A 24,393-nucleotide genomic window follows, 5' to 3' on the forward strand; every position below is an offset into this window, starting at 1 on the left:
CATTTGAGTTACTATGCACAGCTCATGATATAGAAGATGTCTCTGGGGAGGGCGTTTTGGCTCTTGGGAGCATATGCTCCCTAATGAACAGTAAACTCAAAATAAATAGTAAATTAAAATTTAAAAATTCTGGATTTTTTCTAGATGTTCTTGTTAGTGTAACAAGAGTGCTTGTCAATTTTCATGCGAAATGGGATGACGATGATTTGTCGGTGAAAAAAACAAAAGTAAGTGTAACCGTTGAAGGTAACATTTGTCGTTCGACTTGCTTTTTTTTTGTGTAGATCAAAATACTTAAGCTTTCCTCCTAAAAATTTGCAGGCAACATTTTGGTGTGACAATGATCACATCTATTTTTTTAAAAAAAATTGACATTTCGAAAAAACATATTTCATGGGCAGGAGCATATGCTCCCAAGAGCCGAATTGGATTTCCGATGTCTCCGCCTCTAGTTTTTGTTGTTCCTAAAATGGACCAAATAATGAGCTAGGGTAAATAAATCCAAACATACCGTGGAAGGTTTTTTTGCATTGAAGTTCGGACTTTATTCAAAATAACAAAAGTCGGTTACAGTCTGCCCGTAGGCTGGTTCGAATAAAATCCGGGCTGCTCTCTATCCAGCACTCCGTCCCATCAAGCGTAAAGGCACGCTGAGCACAAAGATGGGCCGGCACATTTTTCTCCCTACCGACATGTCGAACCAAGAAAGAAGTAAAAGTAACTACGTAGTCCGCTAACTCTCTAAAGATGGGCGAAGCAACCGATCTAGAGTTGCCTCGCGAGTTCCAAAGATCGACCGACTGTGAGCAGACCACCTCCATGATCACATGTGAGAAACCTCGGAGCTGGGCGAAGATGACCCGCTCCCGAAAGTCCAGTAGCTCGCGATGAAAGGCTCTGAAGCGCCTGGCAAAGGCTTAAACCATGCTCCTAGGAAACAGAGGTGAGAGCGCGCCACCCCCTGCCCCTCCTCTACTCGTATCTGCATACACTGAACCATCAGTGTTTATAGTGATCCATCCCGCCTCTGGAGGACGCACGCCCTGGCTCGCAGGCCTGGTCCATCGTCCTGGGATGTCGATGAGGGAGAGAGCTTCATGCACCTATTTCAACGCCGTAACCGGGTCATACCCGTCTCGCCCATGAGTCAAGTTATTCCTTGAAGCCCAAATGGAGTGCATGATGGAGATGATTTTGTATCGTGTGTCATCAGATAACAAACTGTCAACCAGGATGTCACGAGCCCATGTGTCGGGGTGCAGCTGTGGTAGTTGGAAGCCAAAGCGGTCCTTAGCTGCTGCCAAAATTTCCTTGCGTGCGTGCATGAGATGAGTGCATGCAGCAGATTCTCATCCATGGCCATGCAAATATCACACCGCCCACTGGTTTTGATATGTCTGTACTGCAAGGTCACCGAGTCTGGTAGGATGCCTCTGAGAACTCTCCACCAGAACACTCTGACCTTCGGTATCACATGGAGCTTCCAAAGTGCAGTCGACAATTCTCTGTTTGCCGATGAAGACTCCGTTATCGTCCCTTCCTCTATAGAGCTAGGCTCGTTACGAGTCATAAGAGATCGACACACTGATTTTACATGGTAGTTTCCTGACTTTTCCAAGTCCCATGCCAAGATGTCTTCCCCTCCCACAGCATTGAGGGGAATATTCAATATTGCCTCTGCGTCGGGATGTAGAAAGTTTTGGTGTATTAGTTCCTCATCCCAGTTACCAGTATAATCGTGAATCAATTCAGAAACCCTAGTCAGTGGTGTAACTCCAAGGCGACCTATTGGTTTCCGCGACAATGTATTTGGTATCCACGGGTCTATGGAAATCGTGGAGCCGTCCTTGACCCGGTGAATTAAGCCAGCCTCCAATGCCTTCCGGCCCGCCACTATTGCTTTCCATGTCGTCGAAGCTTGAGCTAGTGTCGTGGCTTGGAGGAAATCTGTGTGTGGGTAGTATCTCCCTTTGAGCACCCGGGCACACAACAAATTGGGATTTGTTAGCAGTTGCCAGCCCTGTTTGCCTAACATGGCGAGATTGAACACATGGGGATCACGAAATCCCATTCCCCCCCTTGACTTTCGGCACTGTCAACTTATCCCAAGATATCCAATGCAGCGATCTCTTGTCCAAAGAGCTTCCCCACCAATATTTGGCCATAGGGTATGTAACACTCTTACAAACTTTCTTCGTCAGTTGAAAGCAACTCATGTTGTAGGTTGGTATTTCCTCGGCGATTGATTTGAGCAGAACTTCCCTCCCTGCGCATGCGAGATTCCTTTTTGACCAGCCTCCAATCTTGTTGTGCACACGATCACTGATATGGTTGAAGGTGCCGCTAGTGATGCGCCCAATAGCAGTCAATAAACCCAAGTATCATTCCGAGAATGCTTCCACTGAGATTCCAAGAGAGGCCTTGAGATATTCTTTGAGAGGCTGACTTGAGTTTGCACTAAAAAAGATTGAATTTTTCTCACGGTTCACTGCCTGGCCTGAGCACTCGGCGTAGATCCGGAGAATATCATTGAGTCTATCTACACTTTGAGTATTTGCACTCATAAAAATTAAACTGTCATCCGCGAACAAGAGGTGATTTACCCATGGTGCATGAATACTCACCCGAACCCCTCGATCAATATATGCAGCCCCGTGATTGTTGAGAAGGGAAGTAAGGCCTTGTGCACACATAAGAAAGAGGTATGGAGACATAGGGCAGCCCTGCCGGAGACCCCTCGATGGGTCAAAAAAGGGCAGGAGCTCACCATACCTTGATTGTGAACTGAACTGAGGTGACACATTTCATTATGAGGCTGATGAAGCGATCGCCAAAACCCAGCTTGACCATCATTGCTTCGAGGTAGTGCCACTCCACTCTGTCATATGCTTTAAGCATGTCCAGCTTCACCGCACAACTTGCATTCTTTCCTCTCCTCCTTCTGTGGATGGTATGAACACATTCATAAGCAACCAAAACATTGTCCGTTGTTAAACGACCCGGGACGAATGCACTTTGCTCTTCTCCGATGACCTCATCGAGTATGAGCCGAACCCTGTTGGCCAATAGCTTTACTGCTATTTTGTATAATACCGCGCAAAGAGAGATTGGCCTATATTGGGAAATTTTCTGCGGATTTCGGACCTTTGGGATTAGTATGATAGCCGTATCATTAAGTCCAAGAGGTAGCTCACCGCCATTGAGAAATCCCAGAATTTCTTTTGTTACATCTCCCACAACGACATCCCAATGGCGGGTAAAAACCGGTCGTAAATCCATCTACTCCTGGAGCCTTTGACGGGGCCATTTCAAAAAGAGCGTCCTTGACCTCGGATGCCGAAACTCCTTCTCAAGTGTGTGATTCATGGCCTCTGACACTCGTGGTTGGACACATTGCACCAATTCCTCCATAGGCGCATAACCCTGAGACTGGTATAGCGCCTAGTAGAAGTCCATGATCTCTACTTTGACCTCCACAGGATCGGTGCATTACTGACCATCGCCCCTCTCCAGTGAGGTAATTTTGTTGGTTTGTTTACATTGTGCTGCCTGGGCTTGGAAGTATCTAGTATTCCGGTCTCCTTCGCATAGCCAAGACACATGAGATCGCTGCTTTAGCCAGATTTCCTCCTAACGCAATGCTTCTCGCAGCTGTTTAGCAACATTAGTTTCCTCCTCCGTCGGGCCACGACCCATCGAAATGCTTCGTAATCTATCAAGACGGACTTGGAGACGGTGTACCTTCTTCTGCATGTTGCAAAACTCGCGATCGCCCCAAGCACCCAGCTGAGTCTGAACCTCAGCGAGGGCGTCGATGATACCTTGAAGACCTCCCTGCCCGGCTCCCGTTCGCCACAGCGCTCGCACCTTTTCATCATAGTCGGCATGACACTGCCAGACATTTTCATAGCGAAAGGAACGACGGCCCCGGGTCCAGCCTGTCTCCATATTTGTTCTCAACTCCGCCAGCACAAAGCAGTGGTCAGATTCGACACTACTTATGTGCTTGACGCTGGTGTACTCAAACAGATCAAGGAAGTTGGAGTTGACCATTGCCCACACTAATGTTGCCTTCACATTCATCTCCCCTTGTTGCCTGTTATCCCATGTAAAAGGGACACCACGCCACCCCACATCCTGGAGTGCACAGTTTGCCCTGCTTCCCGGAATGCACGCATTTGGCTCTCCGGTCGAGCATTGGCTCCAAAGTGCTCGTCCTCATGAAGAGTTTCATTGAAATCACCCATGCAAATCCATGCTTCATGGTGGACAGCAAATAAAGTACGCAAGAACTGCCAACTGTGGTGTCTATTTTCCACCCGAGATTCTTCGTAAAAACCCGTAAAACGCCAACTTTTATTATCTTTATTGACTTTTACATCGATATGGGATCGACTGTACTTTTGTACCGAAACATCAGTATCTCTTGACCAAAAAAAACCAATGCCTCCACTAAGCCCGTCACTATCGACAGCAAAATAACCAGAAAAACCTAAACTGAATTTTAGATCCTCCACACACTTGCCCTTGATTTTTGTTTCCATGACAAACACAAGGGCGGGGCCTTCTTGCTTCACAACTTTGCGAAGCTCTCGAACTGTCCAAGGGTTCCCAAGCCCTCGGCAGTTCCATGATAAGACACTCATTGGTTCGGGCAGGGCTGACCCGCAACCCTTGGCAAAGATTCAGATGAGGGTGGTGTTGGCTTCTTCTTCTTCGGATCCCTTTCTTTGAAGGTATCCCCACGATCTCCAACTTGTTGCTCAGTGATGGTTGTTGCCCCCTCGACCGTTCCTAGTCCAGCATGCATCTCCCCACGTTCAGTAAGAGCTAGGTGGGGCTGATTTACCTTGCGGTAGACTTGGGTGTTCTGTGGCCCTCCCTTCCTTTTGAATGGAGCGTTGTTCTTGGCAGGGGAGGTCACCTCGGCGCCACTTTTCTGTTTGGAGCTCGACGAGCAAGATTATTTTGTGCTTGGCTGTGAATCACTCCTCTCCTTCGAAGAGAACTCCCCAGAATTGGGTTTCTTCCTGTCTTCCGGCGCCCATAGGCTAGACTTGAAGGGTAGATCCCCCTTCTCATCCCTGGTTCCCAGTGTAGGGCAAAACAGATCCGAGTGTCCCAGGCGGCCGCAAGAGAAACAGAAGTGCGGGATGTATTCATACTCAATGTCATAGCAATCTGTCTTGTTCCTCTTGGCCAATGCAATTAGGATCCATCTACGTAGGGGTTTGTGAACATCAATGGTGACATGTGCTCGCAGGAAGCCCCCAACAGGATCAATCTGCACAATAGAAGCTTCCCTATCGATCTCTCTTGCTATCGCCAGACCCCTAGTTTCGTTCTTCAAAATGTAGGGCAAGTTTACAACCCTAACCCAGATTGGCAGCCTGTCAAATTTCAGCTTCGATGGCTGCATGTGCGCTTGAAAATCCTCCAGGATGACCGCATGTTTGCGGATGGGCGGCTGCTACAAATCAGCCGGCTGATTTCTTAGAGAAATCAGCCGGCTCGCTAGCCGTCAGATGCTTTGCTCGCAAACCGTCGGATCCAGTGAACGCGACATCGAGTCGTCCTCCTCTCGTCACATCTCCTGCTTTCGTACTCCTCTGGCTGCATGGATGCAAACAGCACACGCACGGCGCACCTCGCCCGCTGAGTCCCAGCCGCCAGGTAGCAACGCCGGGGAGTCACCACAGCGCCACCGCATCGCAACACCAACAACATCAATCGAAAAAAGAAAAGCATCGAAGTTTCCATCGTAGCACTAGTCCTCGCTGTAGCGTCGCGCCCCGGCTGCCTTGCGTGGTGCGTGCAGCACCAGCGCGCTAGCTGGGGTCGCCTCCGGCCTTCCTTGCGTGCTCCATTGCAGCCAGCCACACAACTTCGCCACCGGCCCCTGCAGCGTCCCAACCGTCACGAAGCATCGTCGCAGCCGTCGCAGTGACGCCGGCTTGCAGCCTCACGAGTGCTGCCTTGCAGCGCCGACGAGTTACATCGCCGCACCGGTGCCTCTTGTCAGATGCGTCGTGAGTGCTGTATTGCAACGCCGACGAGGTTGCCATGCAGCGCCGGTGTCACCTCTAACTCCGCGTACCATCCAACTTGCAGCAGCGGCAGCGCCGACGAGGTTGCATCGCAGCACCAGTCATTGCATTGAAGCATCCGCAGCCGGCGTGATCCTGCGGTTGCAACTCGTCTGTCGATTGCATCACCACGTGCGACGCTAGTTGCATCATCTGCCCGCGGGCGAGATCTGCAGGTTGCAGCGCCATTGTCATTGCATAGTAGCACCAGTCGCCGGTTTTGCAGCACAGCTAGTGTGCGTTCGGGTGCTGCGCCGGCGTGGTTGATGCTGGAGAGGAGAGAAGCAAGAAGGAGAGAAGGTACTTTGCAGCTGTAGCGGTCGCGGTGTAGCTTTCCTTGAAGTTGCAGCAACTGGTGGCAGCAGTACGCGGAGTTACGACTTCGGTGGCCGCCGGCTAGACTAACAGAGAGATGTGGTAGAAAAGACGAGCGGGGATAGGAAGAAGTCAGAGGTAGGAGAGAAGAAATGCAGAAGCCAACGAGTGGATCTCTTGTAACGCCAGGAGATAAGATAAGGCGACGGGTGTTGCATGGCCGGGACGCGGATCGGCCGGATGATTTGAACACTTTTCCTTGCTGATGTGCCAGTGAGATCCCTCCCAGACTCGATCTCGATCTCGCTCGGTCTCAAACTGCGCGACAAACATGTTCTCCCCCAAAGGACGGATCACCAGGCCCCTCGGGTTACCCCAAGCTGGACGTAAGGCATTGGAGATCGTCTGGATGGGGAAGAGATTGCGATACAGAACCTTGCCCGCCAGAAGCCACTTCGGTGCTGCACCATCATCTAAGTCATCCATCACCAGAGGCGTAGCCTCTTCCTCGGAGATGTCGAGTTTACCGAGCGCCTCCTCCATCTGCGCCCGAGCCGAGCGAGGGGAGAGGGCGCCGCCGTCTTGCTTCTCCTTGCCCGCGCCGGATGTTGCCATCGTCGCCGGGATCACGTGGGCGGCCCGCGGGAGAGATGTGCGGCCGCCGTCAAAATCGCCTAGCCCTAGTCGCTGCGAGGGTTTTTAGGAATTCGGGAACGCGCATTGCTCTTCGTACATACGGTGGAAGTTCTTGCCCTGGCATGCTGATACACATTGCCATCAGCGCCCGCAGCATTTAAGACTGGAACACGTCAGAAGGCAAAACCCGTATAAATAGGGGACCTCCTCTGTTCCAGACATCCACCAAGTAGTACACAGCAAGGCATACCCTTGGACGAGCCGTGAAACGAAACCCACACCACGGTCGAGGCGCACGCAGCCGACCGAGCTCCAAGAATGGCAGCCACGCCGGCGTCACCACAGGTGCACATCGAGTCCGTGCAGACGGGCTTGCCGACTCGCCTCGTCGAGCCCGACAGGACGCGCGTCATAGCCGTGGCCGCGCCGCCGCTCCCGGCGACCTCGCTGCAGCGGCGCCTCCGCGCGGTCTTCTACTACCGTGGCGACGACGCGCCGCTGGAGGAAGGTATATGGGTAAAGGAATCGCTGGGCGAGGTGCTGTGCTTTTTCCCGGAGATGGCTGGCAGGCTCCGGCGGCACGCCGACGGGTCGTGGGAGGTGAAGCTGAACGACGCCGGAGTGAGGTTCCAGCAGGCGACGGTGGAGGTTACCATGGAGGATTTCCTGGCGGACAAGGAGCGGGCGCGTAAGGAAGCCGCGCTGGCGCCGTGGGTCGACGTGAGCGCGGAGGATCCTGATATGTGCTCGCTCTTCTTCATGCAGGTATATGCACGCGCACCAGCTCCTGAATTTTTCTGTAAAATTGCTATTTTTTGAACTGTTAGATCAAGTTCTAACCATTATTGTTCTAATATACGATTTACAAAAATAGACACAAGCATCTCGCTAAGTTTGCACACGTCATTTGGATTTACAAAAAAAGATTTGTACTACTGAGAAGATGAAAGGTATAACCCATTTCAATTAGAGCCACAGAAACAAGTTGGGTACAAATTACAATCCAGGTGGTGCCAGATTTATTACAGGTTGACTGCTAACATAAACATCACAAACATAAAAGGCTCACAGCCGGAACTTCCCTTTGAGATAGTGCAATTGAAGCATCACGAAGAAAAGAAAGATAGGTACAAGTCACTGACAGTCCGGTAACTCGTATACCCGCGTAAGAGTGCCCGAGTTTCTTTAACCTAGACCAAGAACTCCCCAACAGATTCAAGAATCCTTCCCCAGTTTATCGCGCACCTGATTAAAACACCAGCATAGATATAGCGATATGACACTTGTATAGTCCGTGAACCCCCCTTGCCAGACAGAAATGACACCGAGATGGACGCAAAAGTGCCTATCAAATGTGAATTTATAGCGGTGTCTGACTGGTTGCTGTGCTAACCGGTCAAATCCGTAAGAGCGAACTCCAATGGGCCGACTCAAATGAACGGCGATTTTGTTCGTTTTTTGTCTGTTTGGATTGGCCGTCCGCCCGAGTCCGCTCTGTTTTAAATTTCGGTCGGCAGTGGCCTAACACGCCGATCCATATACGTCGGCTGACCGCCCTATTTCAACAAATAGCTCATTTTTGCGTTCACAACTTTTGCGTTCAAACATATAGTCAAATAAATATAGTTTCAACCTAATAAAATAGCATAGTTTTACAAGCCGAATAAAAGTAAAAATGTCTCACATAGTCTTGCAAGCCGAATAAAGAAGATATACCTATTGGTTGCCAACATGAGCCCACATATACACAACCAAATCATTTTGCAGTTGCACGTGAGTTTCCCAATCACGCATGTCATGATGAAATTGGATGAACTTTCAAACGTTGCCGCTCCTTCAGGCTCAGGCACAACATTCTCACCCTGAAACTGAAAACCTTGATCGTACAGACATTGCGGGCGCTCATCTTCTACGATCATATTGTGCATAATCACACAAGCAGTCATCACCTCCCACAGTTTCTGCATGCTCCAGGTATTAGCGAGATACCGAACGATGCCCCATCAAGATTGTAAAATACCAAAGGCACGCTCGACGTCCTTCCTAGCACTCTCTTGCTCTTGGGCAAATCTTTTCCTCTTCTCTCCGACGGGGTTGGGGATTGTCTTCACAATAGTGGTCCATTGAGGATAGATACCGTCACCTAGGTAGTATCTTTTCTTGTAGTTGTGGCTGTTGATAGTAAAGTTCACTGGTGGGTTGTTGCCTTCGGCAAGCCTAGTAAACACTGCCGAGCACTGAAGCACGTTGATATCACTGTGTGATCCGGCCATGCCAAAGAAAAAGTGCCAGATCAAGAGATCTTGAGACGCCACGGCCTCTAGTATGACAGTGCAAGCCCTGACATGGCCCTTATACTGCCCTTGCCAAGTAGAAGGACAGTTCTTCCACTCCCAATGCATGCAGTCTATGCTGCCAAGCATCCCTGGGAAGTCCCTGCTGGCATTAATCGCCAACAAACGGGTTATATCTTCAGGAGTCGGCTCTCTCAAGTACCCAGGGTCAAACACAGCAATAACAGCCTTGTAGAACTTATACAGGGAGTCTAGACATGTAGACTCGCTCATACGGACGTACTCGTCAATGAGATCACCTGGCACTCCGTATGCAAGCATTCGGGTGGCGGCGGTGCATTTCTGATAAGAGGAGAAACCAATCTTTCCAACGACATCTTCTTTGCACTCGAAATAGTCATTATAGCTGATCTCCCCCTCTCTAATACAGTTGAAAAGATGTCTACTCATACGGAAACGGCGGCGAAATTTCTGATGTTTGAACAACGGATTTGTTGTATTAAAGTAGTCATTCCAAAGAAGGAGATGCCCGCTCTGTCGGTTGCGATTCAACGCCGGAATGTGGCCCGAAATGGAGCCACGGAACAATGGCCGCTAGCTATTGAGATGGTGATGGACCAACACGGCAGCCAATATCTCCTCCTCGTCATCGGATGACGAATCGTCGGATTCGCAAAGGAAATTGTGAAAAAAAAAACTCATTGGCGGAGTCCATTCTGTACCTTGCCAAACTGTCGAACAGCTTGCGGGCGTCGATGAACGAGATGGCCGGCAAAGGGAGTCACGGCACGCACGGACCAGCTAGCTGCCCTGCCGGAGTCCGACGAGCGTGTCGGCGTCCGACGAGCGTACCGGTGAGGATCTGGCCGGGGCGGCGAGGCGGCTTCTTGGTCGCAGTCGCAGCTGTGTCGGGGGGGGGGGCGAAGCTTTCGGTTCCCGGCGGCAAGACGGCGGTGGCGGACGACATGGGAGGTGGCGGCGTTGCTGAGCGGATGTTGCGGCACCGGCAGCTGGCAGAGTCACCGGAAAAAATGACCGGCGGCGTCAGCGATGAAGGAGGCGGGCCCGGGGAAAGGAGAAGTCGAGCGTGCGCGCGTCCGTCTGGTGCCCGCGCTGACGCAAATCCGGCTCAAAAATTGGCCGGAATGGGTCGCCCGCGAACGAAAAACGGACACATGTCCTTTTGGATTGACGCGTTGGGCCGACTTTTGTGTCCGCGCCGATCCAAACGAACGTCCGCGAATGAAATGGATCGCCCCGTTAGAATTGCTCTAAATACTCCCCCAACTCAACAATAAAAATCAACTCTAGCGGCCATCATTACCGTTGTGTACTACCTCGATCCTTCTTGCTGCAAATGCTTTGTCAGTTGTATGCAGTTGCACGCTTGGTTCTAAGAAAATAAGGTGCGTTTTCGGTCTCGTACATACTGCCCCTGTTTTTTTTTTAACATCAGTACAAACACAAGCGCTCATATACATGCGCATACACTCACCCCTATGAACGCACACACGCACACCCTACCCCTATGAGCACCTCCGAAAGACTGAGCCGGCATATCATCTTGAAATTTACGAAGTCACCGTAGGCACCTCGTCGTCGACGGGAACGTCTCCTCCCACTGAATGCACATCGCCGGAAATCCTGAAATAAATCCAGAAATAAATGGAGCCCCCGTTTCTAAATATATGACGTTTTCATAGAATCAATTTGAACAACCAAAACCTCCTATATTTAGGAACAGAGGGAGTACATAGTAATGTATGTGTACCAGAGTCGTTAACTGTCTTGCTGTTTGTTGCACATGACGTCCGCTCCCTGACCTCCTCCTTTCCCTAGCTAAAACCAGCTTACGCACTCATGGCTGAGCAAAATCTCCATTCCTTCCGGCATCGCCTGCATTGCATGCCGGAATCGTAGACGCAGTGACCACGCATTTATTATACGGCCGATAAACCTCGCCGACCATGTTAAATGTGCGTACCCTACCAACAAAAGTGACATCGGCCGCGGCGGGTGCCACGGGGAATGGAACTCATTCAATGGCGAAACCTAATTACAGCCTGACGTGTTGAATGCAATTCATTCAATGCAGTGCACAGTTGAGCGGAAGTGTCCGTGAGCGACACAGTGGGTCTTGTATTACACACTCTACAGCTAGTCGTAATATAACTTCTGTTTAATTAATTATTAGACTGAAAAGAAGTGCATGCATGTATTCCGGTAGCCTGATCGACCTCCTGTCCTGTGCGCTGCAGCTGAACCGGTTCCAGGGCAGGGGATACGCCATCGGCGTCAGCTGCACGGTGCTGCTGTCCGACCCGCTGTCGCTGGCGAGGTTCCTCCGGGCGTGGGCGCGCACGCACGCCGAGATGATGGAGCAGAGCAAGGTCGCCCCCACGCCCATGATGCAGTACATGGCCTACTTCCAGCGCCCGGAGATCTGCTGCAAGCGCATCAGGTCCTTCCCCGTCGACTCCGTCGCCGCCGACGGCGTCCACGCCCAGACCGTGCTCTTCAGGGCCGCGGCCGGCGACCCCCGCGCGCTCGCGGCGGCCTGTATCGACCGGGCGAGCGAGGAGCTCGGGGCGGACAGGCCGTCGCGCTTCACGCTCATCGTCGCCCCCGGAGACCCCGGCCGCGGGGCGACGACCGTCGAGACGTCGGTCACGGCGGACGGCCTGAACAAGGGCGGCGCCGGCCACGCGCTGGAAGCTGCGGAGTGGGGCGAGCTGGGGCTGGAGGAGCTGACTATCAGGGACGTCAAGCCCGTGCATGTGTCGTACAGAATCGTGTCGGGCGGAGACGAAGGGCTCGTCGTCGTCATGCCCGACGGCCATGGTTTCCTCATCACGGCCACGGTTCCAAAGTAGACACAGCAAGACAAAAATATTTACTGCATGCATATTTGCTCCGGGGACTCAAATAAGCCAATGTTAGCCCTCGATATCCACAAAAACTATGTTAATATCATATACAAATTGTACTCTACTTCGAATGAATTTCTCTTATACTCCCTCCGTTTCATAATGTAGTGTCTATAGATTTTTACAAAAGTTAAACACAAGGCCGGTCTTGAGATTTCGGGGGCCCGGGGCGAACTAAAAATTGGGGACCCTTAATATACAAGTCATTATAATATAAGTATATATATATTTATCTAAAAAATAGTGTATATATAAATTACTATCAGTAACACTTCAATGCATCTAAAATCAATACACGTATCAGATAATTTATACATATTACCTTAAAAATTTCTTCTAACATTCTTCAATGCAAAGTCGCTTATGATGGGGTCGATGTCATTCTCATCCAATAATTTCTTCTCGATGCATAATGTAGCTAGAGCATTTAACCTCTCTTGAGTCATTGTTGACCTTAAATAATTCTTCAACAATTTCAACTTCGAAAAGCTTCTTTCCGCCGATGCGACCGTCACAGGCACAATAAATAAGATGCGATAGGCAATAGAGATATTAGGATAGCAGTTGACTTCTCTCACATGACCGAAAATCTCCACAGCAGACATTACGCCATCTGGCAAAGTTAATTTCATAATCTTCAATTCAGAAATAAGATCGCATACCTCAACATGAGATGAATCATTAAGAGAGAAAGTTTCTGCAAATTTTGTGCAACATTTTTCAAAATTCATTGTCACTTAATGACTTCAGAGTGTCCGAGCTCAATAAAAATCCGAATATAACTTTAAACACCAGCGTTGTGTGTGTGTGTCAATTTCTCCACTTCCTTCTTCTTTTTCCTTTTGCTGCTACCTGATGGATAATTCCTCTTACTGGAGGACTTCATAATAACACATACACAATGCTAAAAATAAAAAAAATTGTTCTATCAATTGTTGAACATTGCCGGCTATGCATCAAAGGAATTTTCTTGTATCAGTATTATATGAATATACCTCAATACGTGATGGAGTGATGGTCAAACTTCAGTGCGTGCGTGTATACAATACAATACATAGGGGATTGCACAGCGCCTAGAGTTTTCAAAGGATTGAGAAGAGAACAATTGAGCAAATGCCAAAGGGGGCCCCGGAATTGAAATCAGTGGCGAATATATACAGATTACAAAGGAAATTACCAGGCGGCGGCGAGGCGGGAGTGCGTGCGTGCACGGCGGCGTCGGCGGACAGCAGCTATGGCTGGGACCTGGGCGTTGCGTGACTCCGAGTGATGAAAGAGTCGAACAGAACAGGAAGGGAATCGTCCAGGCCGCTGATTGATCGCTTTTTTCTTACGTGAAAGGAAACGCCGCTAATCGCTCAAAACACTCAATTGCTGGGATCGGGGAGATCGGTTTGCTGGCCTGCTGCTCCCTGGCGCGCGCCTGCCTGTATGGGCCATAGGCCTATAGGGTACGTACATATACTCCCTGCTTCGCATAATATAAAAGTGTATTTTACACTGCAACATTGATACATTGTAAAAAACGCTCTTATATTATGAAATGAAGGGAGTAATTTTTTACGAAATAATATTTTTTTTAACTAGTCAGGCGGCCCACGCATTATCTTAAATGTGTCGAAAGTGTATACAAATTGAACTACAATTTGGTGGTTCTAATCCCATGTGATTGAACTATATTTGATAAGCTTTAATTTCCGCATGCATAATCTGAACGTTCCATTTTCAAAAGGAGTACAATAATTATAAACATGTGTGTCGTATGTACTACCTTCGTCCGGGTTTATTGGGCCCCTTAGCAACACATCGCTGTTCTGTTTTATTAGGCCGTTTCCCTCGGTCATTGTTTTCACTGATTAAGGGAAATCAATTCCCAGCCGTTGCATGCAGAAGAGGCCGGCTGCATGCGAGCATTTGTTCCGGTACTAGGGCTTCTTCTGTAGCATACGCAGAAGCGGGCCAATACATGCCATCAACACAAAAGGCAGCTGCTGCATGCGGCAGTAAATAACAACACAAATCTAGAAATTTGCATGTGCTGTTTGCTCTGCCTTGGTCCTGCCGATCCGGTTGACGAGACCAATAGTCCTAGACGGAGGTAGTACGTGACAATAGATTAGTACATACCAAAAAATTTAGAGCACACGCTTGAGGCTGTTCTTAGGCTGGTCACAATGGGCAAGAACATAAGCTAGTAACTTACACGCTTTCCTAGATTATGTTACTACCTACATAGTGGGTAGGAACATCTATGTAGTGTCATGCAACGATGTATTTATTAAATTATAGACTCATTGTTTCTTGAAGTGTGTGATGTTCCGGTAACTTAGCTAGTTACCACAAGCACCTCTCTCTTCATTAAATATGTGCCACATAAGCAAAGTTGTATTGGAGTGTGTGAGGTTACTTCTAAGTTCCTCCCCATTGTGACCAGCCTTATCTGATGTTATCTGATGTTAAAATTGGTTTATGAAGGTAGAATTCAGATTGTCGGTTGTTCATAATGTTAAAAAATGATTTCGAAAATCTATCATTTTCTGGATCTATTAACTAAGAATTTTGTTTTATGGGACTTCTAGCTTGATTATCTTTTTTGGTTGACCATGTGCTTTTACTATAAAATCAATATGGTATGACATGAAAATACTTGAGCCACATATACTTATATTTTGAGACGTGGAACATAACGATTAAAACCACATATCACTATATGAATGTTTGTGCCAGTGCTTGTACGTTTATATGGCAAAAGCTTAGCTCGAGAGACATATATCCTCCTAAAATATATATGGGTTATGTGTGTGCGGATGATTGTTAACAAGCTCCTCTGATCATTCTAAAGTATGTTGTGCTTATAAGTTTGATCTTTCTAAGGCATATGACTGAGTGGATTGAGATTTTCTGAAGAAGGCTCTTGTAATGGCTTGGCTTAGTTGGGATAAAATGCGTCTTTCAAAGTCTAAGGGTGGTATAGGCATTAGAGATATGTGGGGTTTTAATCAAGCCATGTAAGCTAAACAGGGTTGGCGATTAATTGAAACTCCAGATAGTTTGTGCGCTCACCTGCTTCGGGTGAAATGTTATCCTAATGGGAATCTTCTGGTCATGGTATTTGCAGGTAATTTTACGACTGTTTGGAAAGGTATTGAATATGGCCTTCAACTAGTGAAAAATGGTTTTATTTGGAGAATCAATAACGGGTCTATGGTGCATACATGGAGTTATTCTTGGATTCCAAGAGGTAATGATCTTAGACCGATTACTCCGAAAAGGAATCGTCGATTTAATCATGTTTCAGACTTTCTGTTCAACCATGGTGGATGGAACATGGGCCGTCTGCAACAACATTTTTGGGATGTAGATGTGCAGCAAATTTTGAGAATATGTACATTGAGAGGCTGGGAAGATTTTTTTGCCTGGTTTTCGAAAAAGTCTGGATAGTTTACTATTAAGAGCGCTTACAAACTCGCTACTAAAGAACATGACGATTCATTTGTGGGAGGGGCTTCCTTTATCTGTCCAAAGGGAGATTGATCCATATGGAATTATGTTTGGGAGGCTAAAGTTCCTCTTAAAATGCGTATTATAGCTTGGAAGGCCGCGTCAAATGCTCTTGCCACTGATCAAAATAAGCTTTTGTAACACCCTGAGAATCATGCTCCAGTGATCTTCCCCTAATGGTTGCCATGTCATCATGATTACCTTGCTAATTGTCAATTGTCCAAAAATCAAAGCCAAATTCCATTTTCAAATGCAAGTCAAATAACTAAAATTTTCAAAAAGTAAAATAAAAATGTATGTTAGGTTGCAAATATTCACTAATAAATTTTCATGTAAGAATCAACATTTTTTAAATATTTAAGTGCCTCTAGACTATTTAAAACTGATCCAGCAACATTTTATTGAATAAATTTGATATAAACAAATATTCGAACTATTCAAAAGTATTTGAACCTTTTTGGACTAACTCAAAACCTTTCCTAGTATTTGTGTGCTAAGTTGCACATTTAACTAAATTCATTTGGTGTGAAAATATCAGGCAAAATTGTGGACAAATAAAGAAATGGGAAATGAATAAAGGAAAAGAAAAAGGGCGGAGGGAATTTGCACTGTGCACACATCCCAGCTGTGGCAACAGTGTGGCCCAACCCACCTGTGGCGCCATCCCCTTCCTCCTATTCACGTGACGGAGTCGTGACGCATCCGCCGGCCATGGCCGCGCCAGGCCAACGTGCCGGCCATCCGACGACCCCGACGCCCTACTAGGTCGTCCCCGAGCCCTGATGAAACCCTACCCCCCTCCCCCGCCACCGCTATTCACCCCCCCCCCGCGCATGCTCTCTCCCTCTCTGATGTCGCTCCCCCGAGCGCCACTGTCGCCACGCCTCACCTCGCCCGCGCGCCTATGATCGTCCCCGCGTCGTGAGCCTCGTCCATCCGCTCCGTCGTCGACTAATGCCTCGATTGCGACAACTAGCTCAATCCGGTGAGCGTTGCATCACCAGGATCAATGTTGTCTTCCTCGTCGGGCACCGCTGCCTTTGCCGATTTCGTCACCTCTACAACTCATAAGCCATCAACGGCCCCCCATGTGCCTCCGCGGTTAGCTCCTTTCCCTGTTACCCCGTTTCCCCCTTTGATCCGTCGGCGTATGGATGTCTGATACGTATCCAACGTATCTATAATTTATGATGTATTCATGTCATGTTTGCAACAATTTTATCTGGTTTTGTAATGATTTTATTAGAACTAACATGGTCTGACGCTATTTTCAGCAGAACTACCATGGTCTCGATTTTTGTGCAGAACTAAAAGTTGTCGGAATGTGCTGAAAATTTACGGTGATTTTTTATGGACCAAAACAGACCCCGAAGCATCAGAGCAGGGCCAGAAGAGTCCCGAGGAGGCCACAAGCCTGTAGGGCGCACCCTAGGGGGGCTCCCTAGGGGCTTGTGGGCCTCGGGCACCCTCCCGACTTGTTTCCAACACAATTTTTTTATAAATACGGAAACCCCCGAAAAGAACCCTAGATCGAAAGTTCCACCGCCGTAAGCCACTGTAGCCACGAAAAACCAATCAGGAACCCATTCCGGCACCTTGCCGGAGGGGGAAACCATCACCGGAGGCCATCTTCATCGTCCTGGCGGCCACCATGACGAGGAGGGAGTAGTTTGCCCTCGAGACTGAGGGTATGTACCGGTATCTATGCGTTTGATCTCTCTCTCTCTCATGTTCTTGATTTGGCACGATGTTGATGTACCACGAGCTTTGTTACTATAGTTGGATTATATGTTGTTCTCCCTCTCTATCTTCTTGTGATGAATTGAGTTTTACCATTGAGGTTTCACTATTATCGAATTGAATATTTTGACGGATTTGAGAACACTTGATGTATGTCTTGCGTGGGATACCCCTGGTGAGAATGGGATGTTCTATTGATTCACTTGATGTATGTTTTGGCACGCAACTCGCGGATTCCCGAGGTGACATTGGGGTAATCTATGCATAGGGGTTGATGCACGTTTTTGTCCTTGTTTCTCCGGTAGGAATCTTGGGGCACTCTTTGAGGTTCTTTCTATTGGATTCAATATTATGAATCTGAAGTTGTTTGATGCATATTGTATAATTGATCTACGGATACTTGTGGTGATGTCGGAGTATCTAGGTGACATTAGGGTTGACTGATGTGTATCATATGGTGTTATTTTACTATAAACTCTAGGGATGTTTGTGACATTTATAGGAATAACTCAATGGATTGATTGGAAAGAATAACTTTGAGGTGGTTTCGTACCCTACAAATAATTTCATCTTATGCCACCTATAACAAATTTCATCTTATGTTCTCCGTGATAGGAACTTTGGAGTGACTCTTTGTTGCACGTTGAAGGATTGTTATGTGATCCAAATATGTTATCATTGTTGAGAGAATTTGCACTAGTGAAAGTATGAACCCTAGGCATTGTTTTTAAGTATTACAATACCTTTTTTGCTCACTTTTGTTACTAGTTAAATTGTTGTTTTTATTTTTTCAGATTACAAAAACCTATATCTACTATCTATATTACACGTGTATCACCATTTCTTCACCGGACTAGTGCACCTATACAATTTATCATTGTATTGGGTGTGTTGAGGACACAAGAGACTCTTTGTTATTTGGTTACAGGTTTATTTGATAGAGCCCATCTTCATCCTACGTCTCCCACGGATTGATAAACCTTAGGTCATGCACTTGAGGAAAAATTGCTACTGTCCTACAAAACTCTACACTTGAAGGTCCAACAGGAATCTACAAGAAGAAGGTTGGATAGTAGACATCACTGCCCCCCACGCTTCAGTTGCCATGGCCGGCGCTCATGCACGCGCCAACGCATCTCACGCTCACCGCGTCCCCGTGCGCCCCCTGCCCCTGCGTGCCCGACGCTCCGGCCACCCCTAGCACACATGTGAGCCCCACCGTGTCAACCCTGCTCGCCACTCGCCACTACCAGCACACCACTGCTGCTTCTTGCGCCGATGTGTTGCTGCTGCTTGCTGCTGATAGTGCTTCTGCTATCGCAACTGCGTGGTGCTGTTGTCGTTGCAGCCGCCCGTGCCCACCCTTTGTCGCGTTCCGGCCTCGCCTCCGATCGGCACCCGCCCGCGCAGCCTCGCTGCCTGCTGCTCGCCCACACTGCCGCCTGCACGTCACCGTGCACGGCCTCTAAGCAAGGTTGCACCCCTCCTGACCACGCGTGCGCGCCCGCAGCCGCCTCCGGGCGCCTCTTCCCACCACTGGTTCCCGTTGCTACCTGGCCGGCCAGCCGCGGCCGAGCCTGAGGTCGTGTGTGTGTGCCCGCCTTTGTGAGGTCGGCCTGTGACACTGCCAGCGGGCCCATCCTAGTCTATTTAGGGCCTAACCCCCCTGTTAGTGGTAAACCACCCACCTAATCATCCCACTGCCAATGACATGTGGGCCCCCTCTGTTAAGTAAATTGTTAATTTAGCTCTAAATTTGTAACTGAGTCAGAGCTTCCAGGCAAGCAAAACCCCCTTGACCATCCAGATATCACCCATTCTTTCTCTCTTATTCTTGCATTAGATTTTTGCTATTGTTGATTGTTCTCGTAGCTCCTATTCTGATGCATATCCTGTTTTTGATAACTTGCTGTTGATAGTTTACCTGTTGTCCTACATACTTAGTAAAGGTAGTCTAGTATTCCATCAATGGCCCTACACCCTTGTCCGTGTTATCATGTTGTTCTATCTAGGTTGACCGAGATGATGGATCATTGTACCGAGACCAGAACACCCCTAGAGGCCCTTACAATTATACGACTCTACCGAGCCGTATCTGGTGTGATCTACCGAGGGTGATTCCTTCTTTATCACTCTCAATGTCGACTCTGTAGTATAACACATTTAGTGTGATCTACTGAGGGTGATTTCTCGTATTTCACTCTTGTTGATCTCTCTGTCGTGCAATATATCACGTGTGAACCTATCGAGGGTGAATCCTCATTTTCACCTTGATGGTATGGACCTGAACCCCGATTGTTACAGTGATAAAGGCAGGTCGGCCCAAGGGTACCCGCGAGAGATAATGTGGCGGAACGGTAGGGCGGGTGGAGACCACCTAGGAGAGCGGTGGGCATGGTCCCTGGTCGTGGTCCGCAAGTTACCTAGTCGGAGCGACGACCCTAGCCATCTCCGCGAGATGCTAATAATGCACTAACGGATCTGGGTATTTGATCTGAGTTGGGATACATGCCTTTACACACTAACCACCATGAAGGATAATGGTATATGGGACCCTCGGCGTCGCACGTTCCTTCCAAAAGAGATCCAGATCTCACAGTTCAGAGAGGCGGGCTGATTGTTGGGGTGGGCGGCATGCCTGATGAAGAGGTGGGTTTGGTCCCCGGCCAGTCTCGCAACATGCAAGAGTACTTAAGGTGATGGGCCCATGACCCCTTCGTACTTAGGATTTCGACAGGTGTGTTGACCTCTCTGGAGAGCCTAGGTTGGTCTACGGAGTGTTGATCATCCGAGGCCGGGCATTACCCAAAAAAGTGTGTGCGCTTAGAGGTAATCGAGCGTGTTGGGTAATGTGGTGCACCCCTGCAGATAAGTAATCTATTTGAATAGTGGTGTCCACAGTAATAGGACGTTTGGAGTTGTATCATGATCTACTACAACTAGAACCAGATACTCTTGTATTACTTAATTGTTTTACTACTCCAGGATCACTTTCTCGCTGGGTAGTCGAGGAAGGATCTCTGGGTGTTGTTGATATATACATGTTATAAATATTATATATAAGCTCATCTCTTCTACCGTTGCAAAATGATGGCCGCAGATGCAGTCTTCTATAGGATGAGCTTCTCCCCTTGTTTTAGAAAATTTGAGCTTCTCCCCCTTATTCTGGCATTTCTGCAGTATAGTTCAAAGGTATAGCCCCATTCCTTTGATGTTGATGCATACTTAGCATAGTTCTGATGTAAGTCTCGCGAATACTTTGGATGAGTACTCATGGTTGCTATGCTACCTCTTTTCTTCTTCCCGGATATTGCCATCAGATGATGGAGCCCCGGATCCAGAGGATCTCGAGCTTGGCTACTACGTGGAGTTCGACTTCGAGTAGTAGTTCGGAGGCCCTGGGCAGGAGGCCTCGCCTTTCGATCTAGTGTCGTTGTTTTTCTTAGTCTTCTTAAGGCAAACTTGTCTAACTATATCTATACTCGGATAATATTTGCTTTGATGACTTATGTAATCGGGTCCGCGTAACCCTGATTTGTAATATAAAGATTTATGCTTATCCTTCGTGTCGTAGAGTTGTGTGATTATACAGTGACTCAGTGATCTTGATCGTGCATGTGGTGTGGACGTTTAGTGCACAATTAATTTTGGGGGTGTCATATTTATTAACACATTGGTACTACTGATTGTTGCCGGGTGTGTGGCCAGGAGAGGGAAGGTTCTTACCATGCCCTAGTTGCATGCCCTCAAGCACGAGTCGTGTGGCAGAGGATGCGAGAGTTATGGCCATTGCCAACCGATGATGTGCTACTAGATAATGGTAAAGAGTGACTACTGCACGTGCTTGTGGCATGTGATAATAAGGTTCATGATATGATCATTCTACTTATATGGAGAATTTCGCTACTTCGCAATGATGTTGCGTTGTGTGGCAAGGAAGTGCCATCGTTGATGTTACTATGGAATTTCTGGATAATTATTATAAGTCCTTGATATAGCCAGGAATTACAGTATGGAAGAAATAGTAAAAGGGGGGATGTTGGCACGGGAGGAGGTTATTCCTATTAGTATTAAACAAGCCGTGGTTCATGTTTCATGGCCACCACCTCCAGCAAATTGGGTCGCGCTGTCTGTTGATGGATCTTTCTCAGCTCATGATGGCAAGGCAGGTGCTGATATGATCTTACGTCGTAATGATGGTTCTGTCAGCGGAGATACATGCAACATTGCAGGGGAGGCCCTTGCTTTATAACATATTGATCGACCAGTTAGGGTACAATCTGATTCCTACACTGCACTTTCGATCCTCTATGGTGATAGTATGTACCGAACGGCCTATGGTCATCTAGTAGCATAAATTAAATCTTTGATGGATAAGAGGGAGTTTGCTCCAAGAAAAAAATAGTACGACTCAAAATAGGGTAGCAGATTGTATGATAAATTATAGCTGTATCGAGTCATGTATTGCCGTATGGATGAGCAGATATCCTCTAAGTTGTGAGGATTTATTGCCTCTCAATTGTAACCCTGTGACTTTGGAACAAAACTCCCGTATTAATTATTCACACAAACACAAAAAACCTCCTCTGATTTCACAAGTAGTATCACACGAATTACTTTAAGATACACGGAATTGGAAAGCTAGATTACACGAACAAGCAAGAACAAGGGACTGCTGGGCGTTGTGCCGTTTGAGCCGTGATCCATCTGGATCAGTTCACCGATCGATCGAAGCATCAGGTGATATAGTGTGTTGCTGCGGGCTGGGCCAAGCCCGCCACCCATGGCCCACGTCCAGCCCAGTTGTAATTCTGCAAGGCTGCTGACAACGATGCCTACCACCTCACCTCACCTCACCTCACCTCACCTAAAGCTAATCAATCATCGGAGGACGAAGATCAAGGCCAATAGACGAATGCACATGCATGAATTAGAGTAATTGGTTTGTTCAACGGTTCAACCAACATTTGCCACCTAGCTGTCTTCTCCTTGTACTTTCTTTGACCTCTTTCAGCTACTGAAGGAGCTTTCTTTCCAAATTATGCACATTTCCTACAAACTGTCTATTTGTTATGTCATCTGTTTTGCATTCCTTGATGTTCTGTTATCAAATTATTACACGTTAGACAGTTCTATTAAAAATGATGGTACTAGTAGCAAAGAAAATTTACACTGCTAATTTGTAGTTGCTGATATTTACGCATTAATTATTTAACTTGTACCAATCTGTAACATAAAATTAGCTGGTCAATATGAGTGGTGAAACCAACATAGTGGCTGTAACGACTGATGAATATTGCTTTCTTTAGCGCTAACGTATTTGATGTGATGGTGTGATCAACTAAACCCCATCGGTATCAGTGTAGCCCGCTTGGCACTAGTGATTTGTTCAAGGAATCGGGGTCGGGGGACGGTAGAGTTGTTGACGAACACAACTAACCCAACTGCACCCGAACAAACCAAACCAAATCGCGTTAGCCAGTATACTGACTGCACCGCTTCGCTGAGCCTATATAGCAGTAACCGCGGGTCCATCACCTGTCATCCTTGTACTAGCATTCCACAGCAAAGTCTCCAAGAATTCAAAGCCTCCAAGACCTTAACTTGCTATCATGGCTGGGCGTGGACTTTTAGCTGCAGGTTTGGTCCTCCTCGCCGCCGTCGCCCCGGCCTACGCCGCGGACTACACCGTCGGCGACTCGTCGGGCTGGGCTAGCGGCGTGGACTACAGCACCTGGGCAAGCGACAAAACCTTCACCGTCGGTGACACACTCGGTACGTGGTGCAGTACTAGGATCATTGCTAGTATCAACGGTGCTCTTGGTGATACTGGACCTTAAGTAGAGCACAGTGCTACCAGCTTGGCAAAAGGGTTCATGTACACGCCAGCGCATGCATGACTTGTTCGCCGGTGCACTGTAGTAGTAGCAGCAGCAGCAGCTAGCAGTACGGCGCTATTGTTTAGGCCGACCTGATTGATTTCCATGTGTGCGTGCAGTGTTCCAGTACGGCGCGTCGCACAACGTGGCGGAGGTGGGGTCGTCGGACTACAGCGCCTGCTCTGCCACCAACTCCATCCAGTCGTTCAGCGACCAGGACACCAAGATCACGCTCACCAAGCCCGGCACGCGCTACTTCATCTGCGGCGTCAGCGGCCACTGCTCCGGCGGCATGAAGCTCGCCGTCAAGGTCGCCCCCGCGGCCACCACCACGCCCACCCCGTCCACCTCGCCAGACACGCCTTCGGAGACGCCCTCCACGCCTTCGGAGACGCCCTCCACGTCCACGACCCCGGCCGGGGCGACAACGGCGCCTTCCTCCTCCAAATCAGCGGACAGCGTCGGCGGGGCCAGCGGCGTCGAGGCCCGCTCCGTGATGGGCTCTCTGGTTGGAGCTGCAGGCCTTGTCGGCCTCGCCCTGATGGGCTAGGCAAGAGGCAGTGCTTTGTTTCCGTTCTCCGAATTGTTCAGTTCACGTTTTCTTCTTCCCTTGCCTCAAAAAAAAAAAAAAAACGTTTTCTTCTTCCCGAGTTGCACACTGCGTGCCTCCCCGTGGCTCCTCTTTATCTGGGGCCTTTTCATTTGTGCTCTATTCTGTTGTGTGGTTAGATCCTCCCATTCGATCGGGACTCGTGCTTGTATGATCACTTTGAAATATGGACTCTCCATGTTGGTGCTGTGACGTGTCTCGCCAAATCTTGTTATCTTTTCTTTTTTTTGAGATAGGCCAAATCGTGTTATCAGATGTAGTACGAGTGCATGCTGGCGTGGGGATCCGACACTCCACGTGATTAACTAGCCAGTACTAGTAATGTACACGTGTATTAAACATGAAAGTTTAGATAATCATCGACATACCATATTATAAAAAGTAAACTTACAAGTGTGGAGTCAT

General features: G+C 48.2%; 2 protein-coding genes across 2 annotated transcripts; both read left to right on the forward strand.

Annotated features, from left to right (window-relative positions):
* The first annotated feature begins 7,270 nt into the window (after nucleotides 1-7,270).
* On the forward strand, nucleotides 7,271-12,347 carry LOC123137749 (uncharacterized). The gene is made up of 2 exons (XM_044557597.1): nucleotides 7,271-7,802; nucleotides 11,590-12,347. Exons 1-2 carry the CDS (start codon nucleotides 7,356-7,358, stop codon nucleotides 12,202-12,204), a joined length of 1,062 nt encoding a protein of 353 aa, XP_044413532.1. The 5' UTR covers nucleotides 7,271-7,355; the 3' UTR covers nucleotides 12,205-12,347.
* A 10,690-nt stretch (nucleotides 12,348-23,037) lies between these two features.
* LOC123134338 (uclacyanin-3) lies at nucleotides 23,038-24,175 on the forward strand. The gene is made up of 2 exons (XM_044553608.1): nucleotides 23,038-23,274; nucleotides 23,498-24,175. Exons 1-2 carry the CDS (start codon nucleotides 23,112-23,114, stop codon nucleotides 23,926-23,928), a joined length of 594 nt encoding a protein of 197 aa, XP_044409543.1. The 5' UTR covers nucleotides 23,038-23,111; the 3' UTR covers nucleotides 23,929-24,175.
* Nucleotides 24,176-24,393: the final 218 nt, after the last annotated feature.

The sequence above is a fragment of the Triticum aestivum genome, chromosome 6B (assembly GCF_018294505.1).
Source record: "Triticum aestivum cultivar Chinese Spring chromosome 6B, IWGSC CS RefSeq v2.1, whole genome shotgun sequence".
NCBI classification, from domain to species: domain Eukaryota; kingdom Viridiplantae; phylum Streptophyta; class Magnoliopsida; order Poales; family Poaceae; genus Triticum; species Triticum aestivum.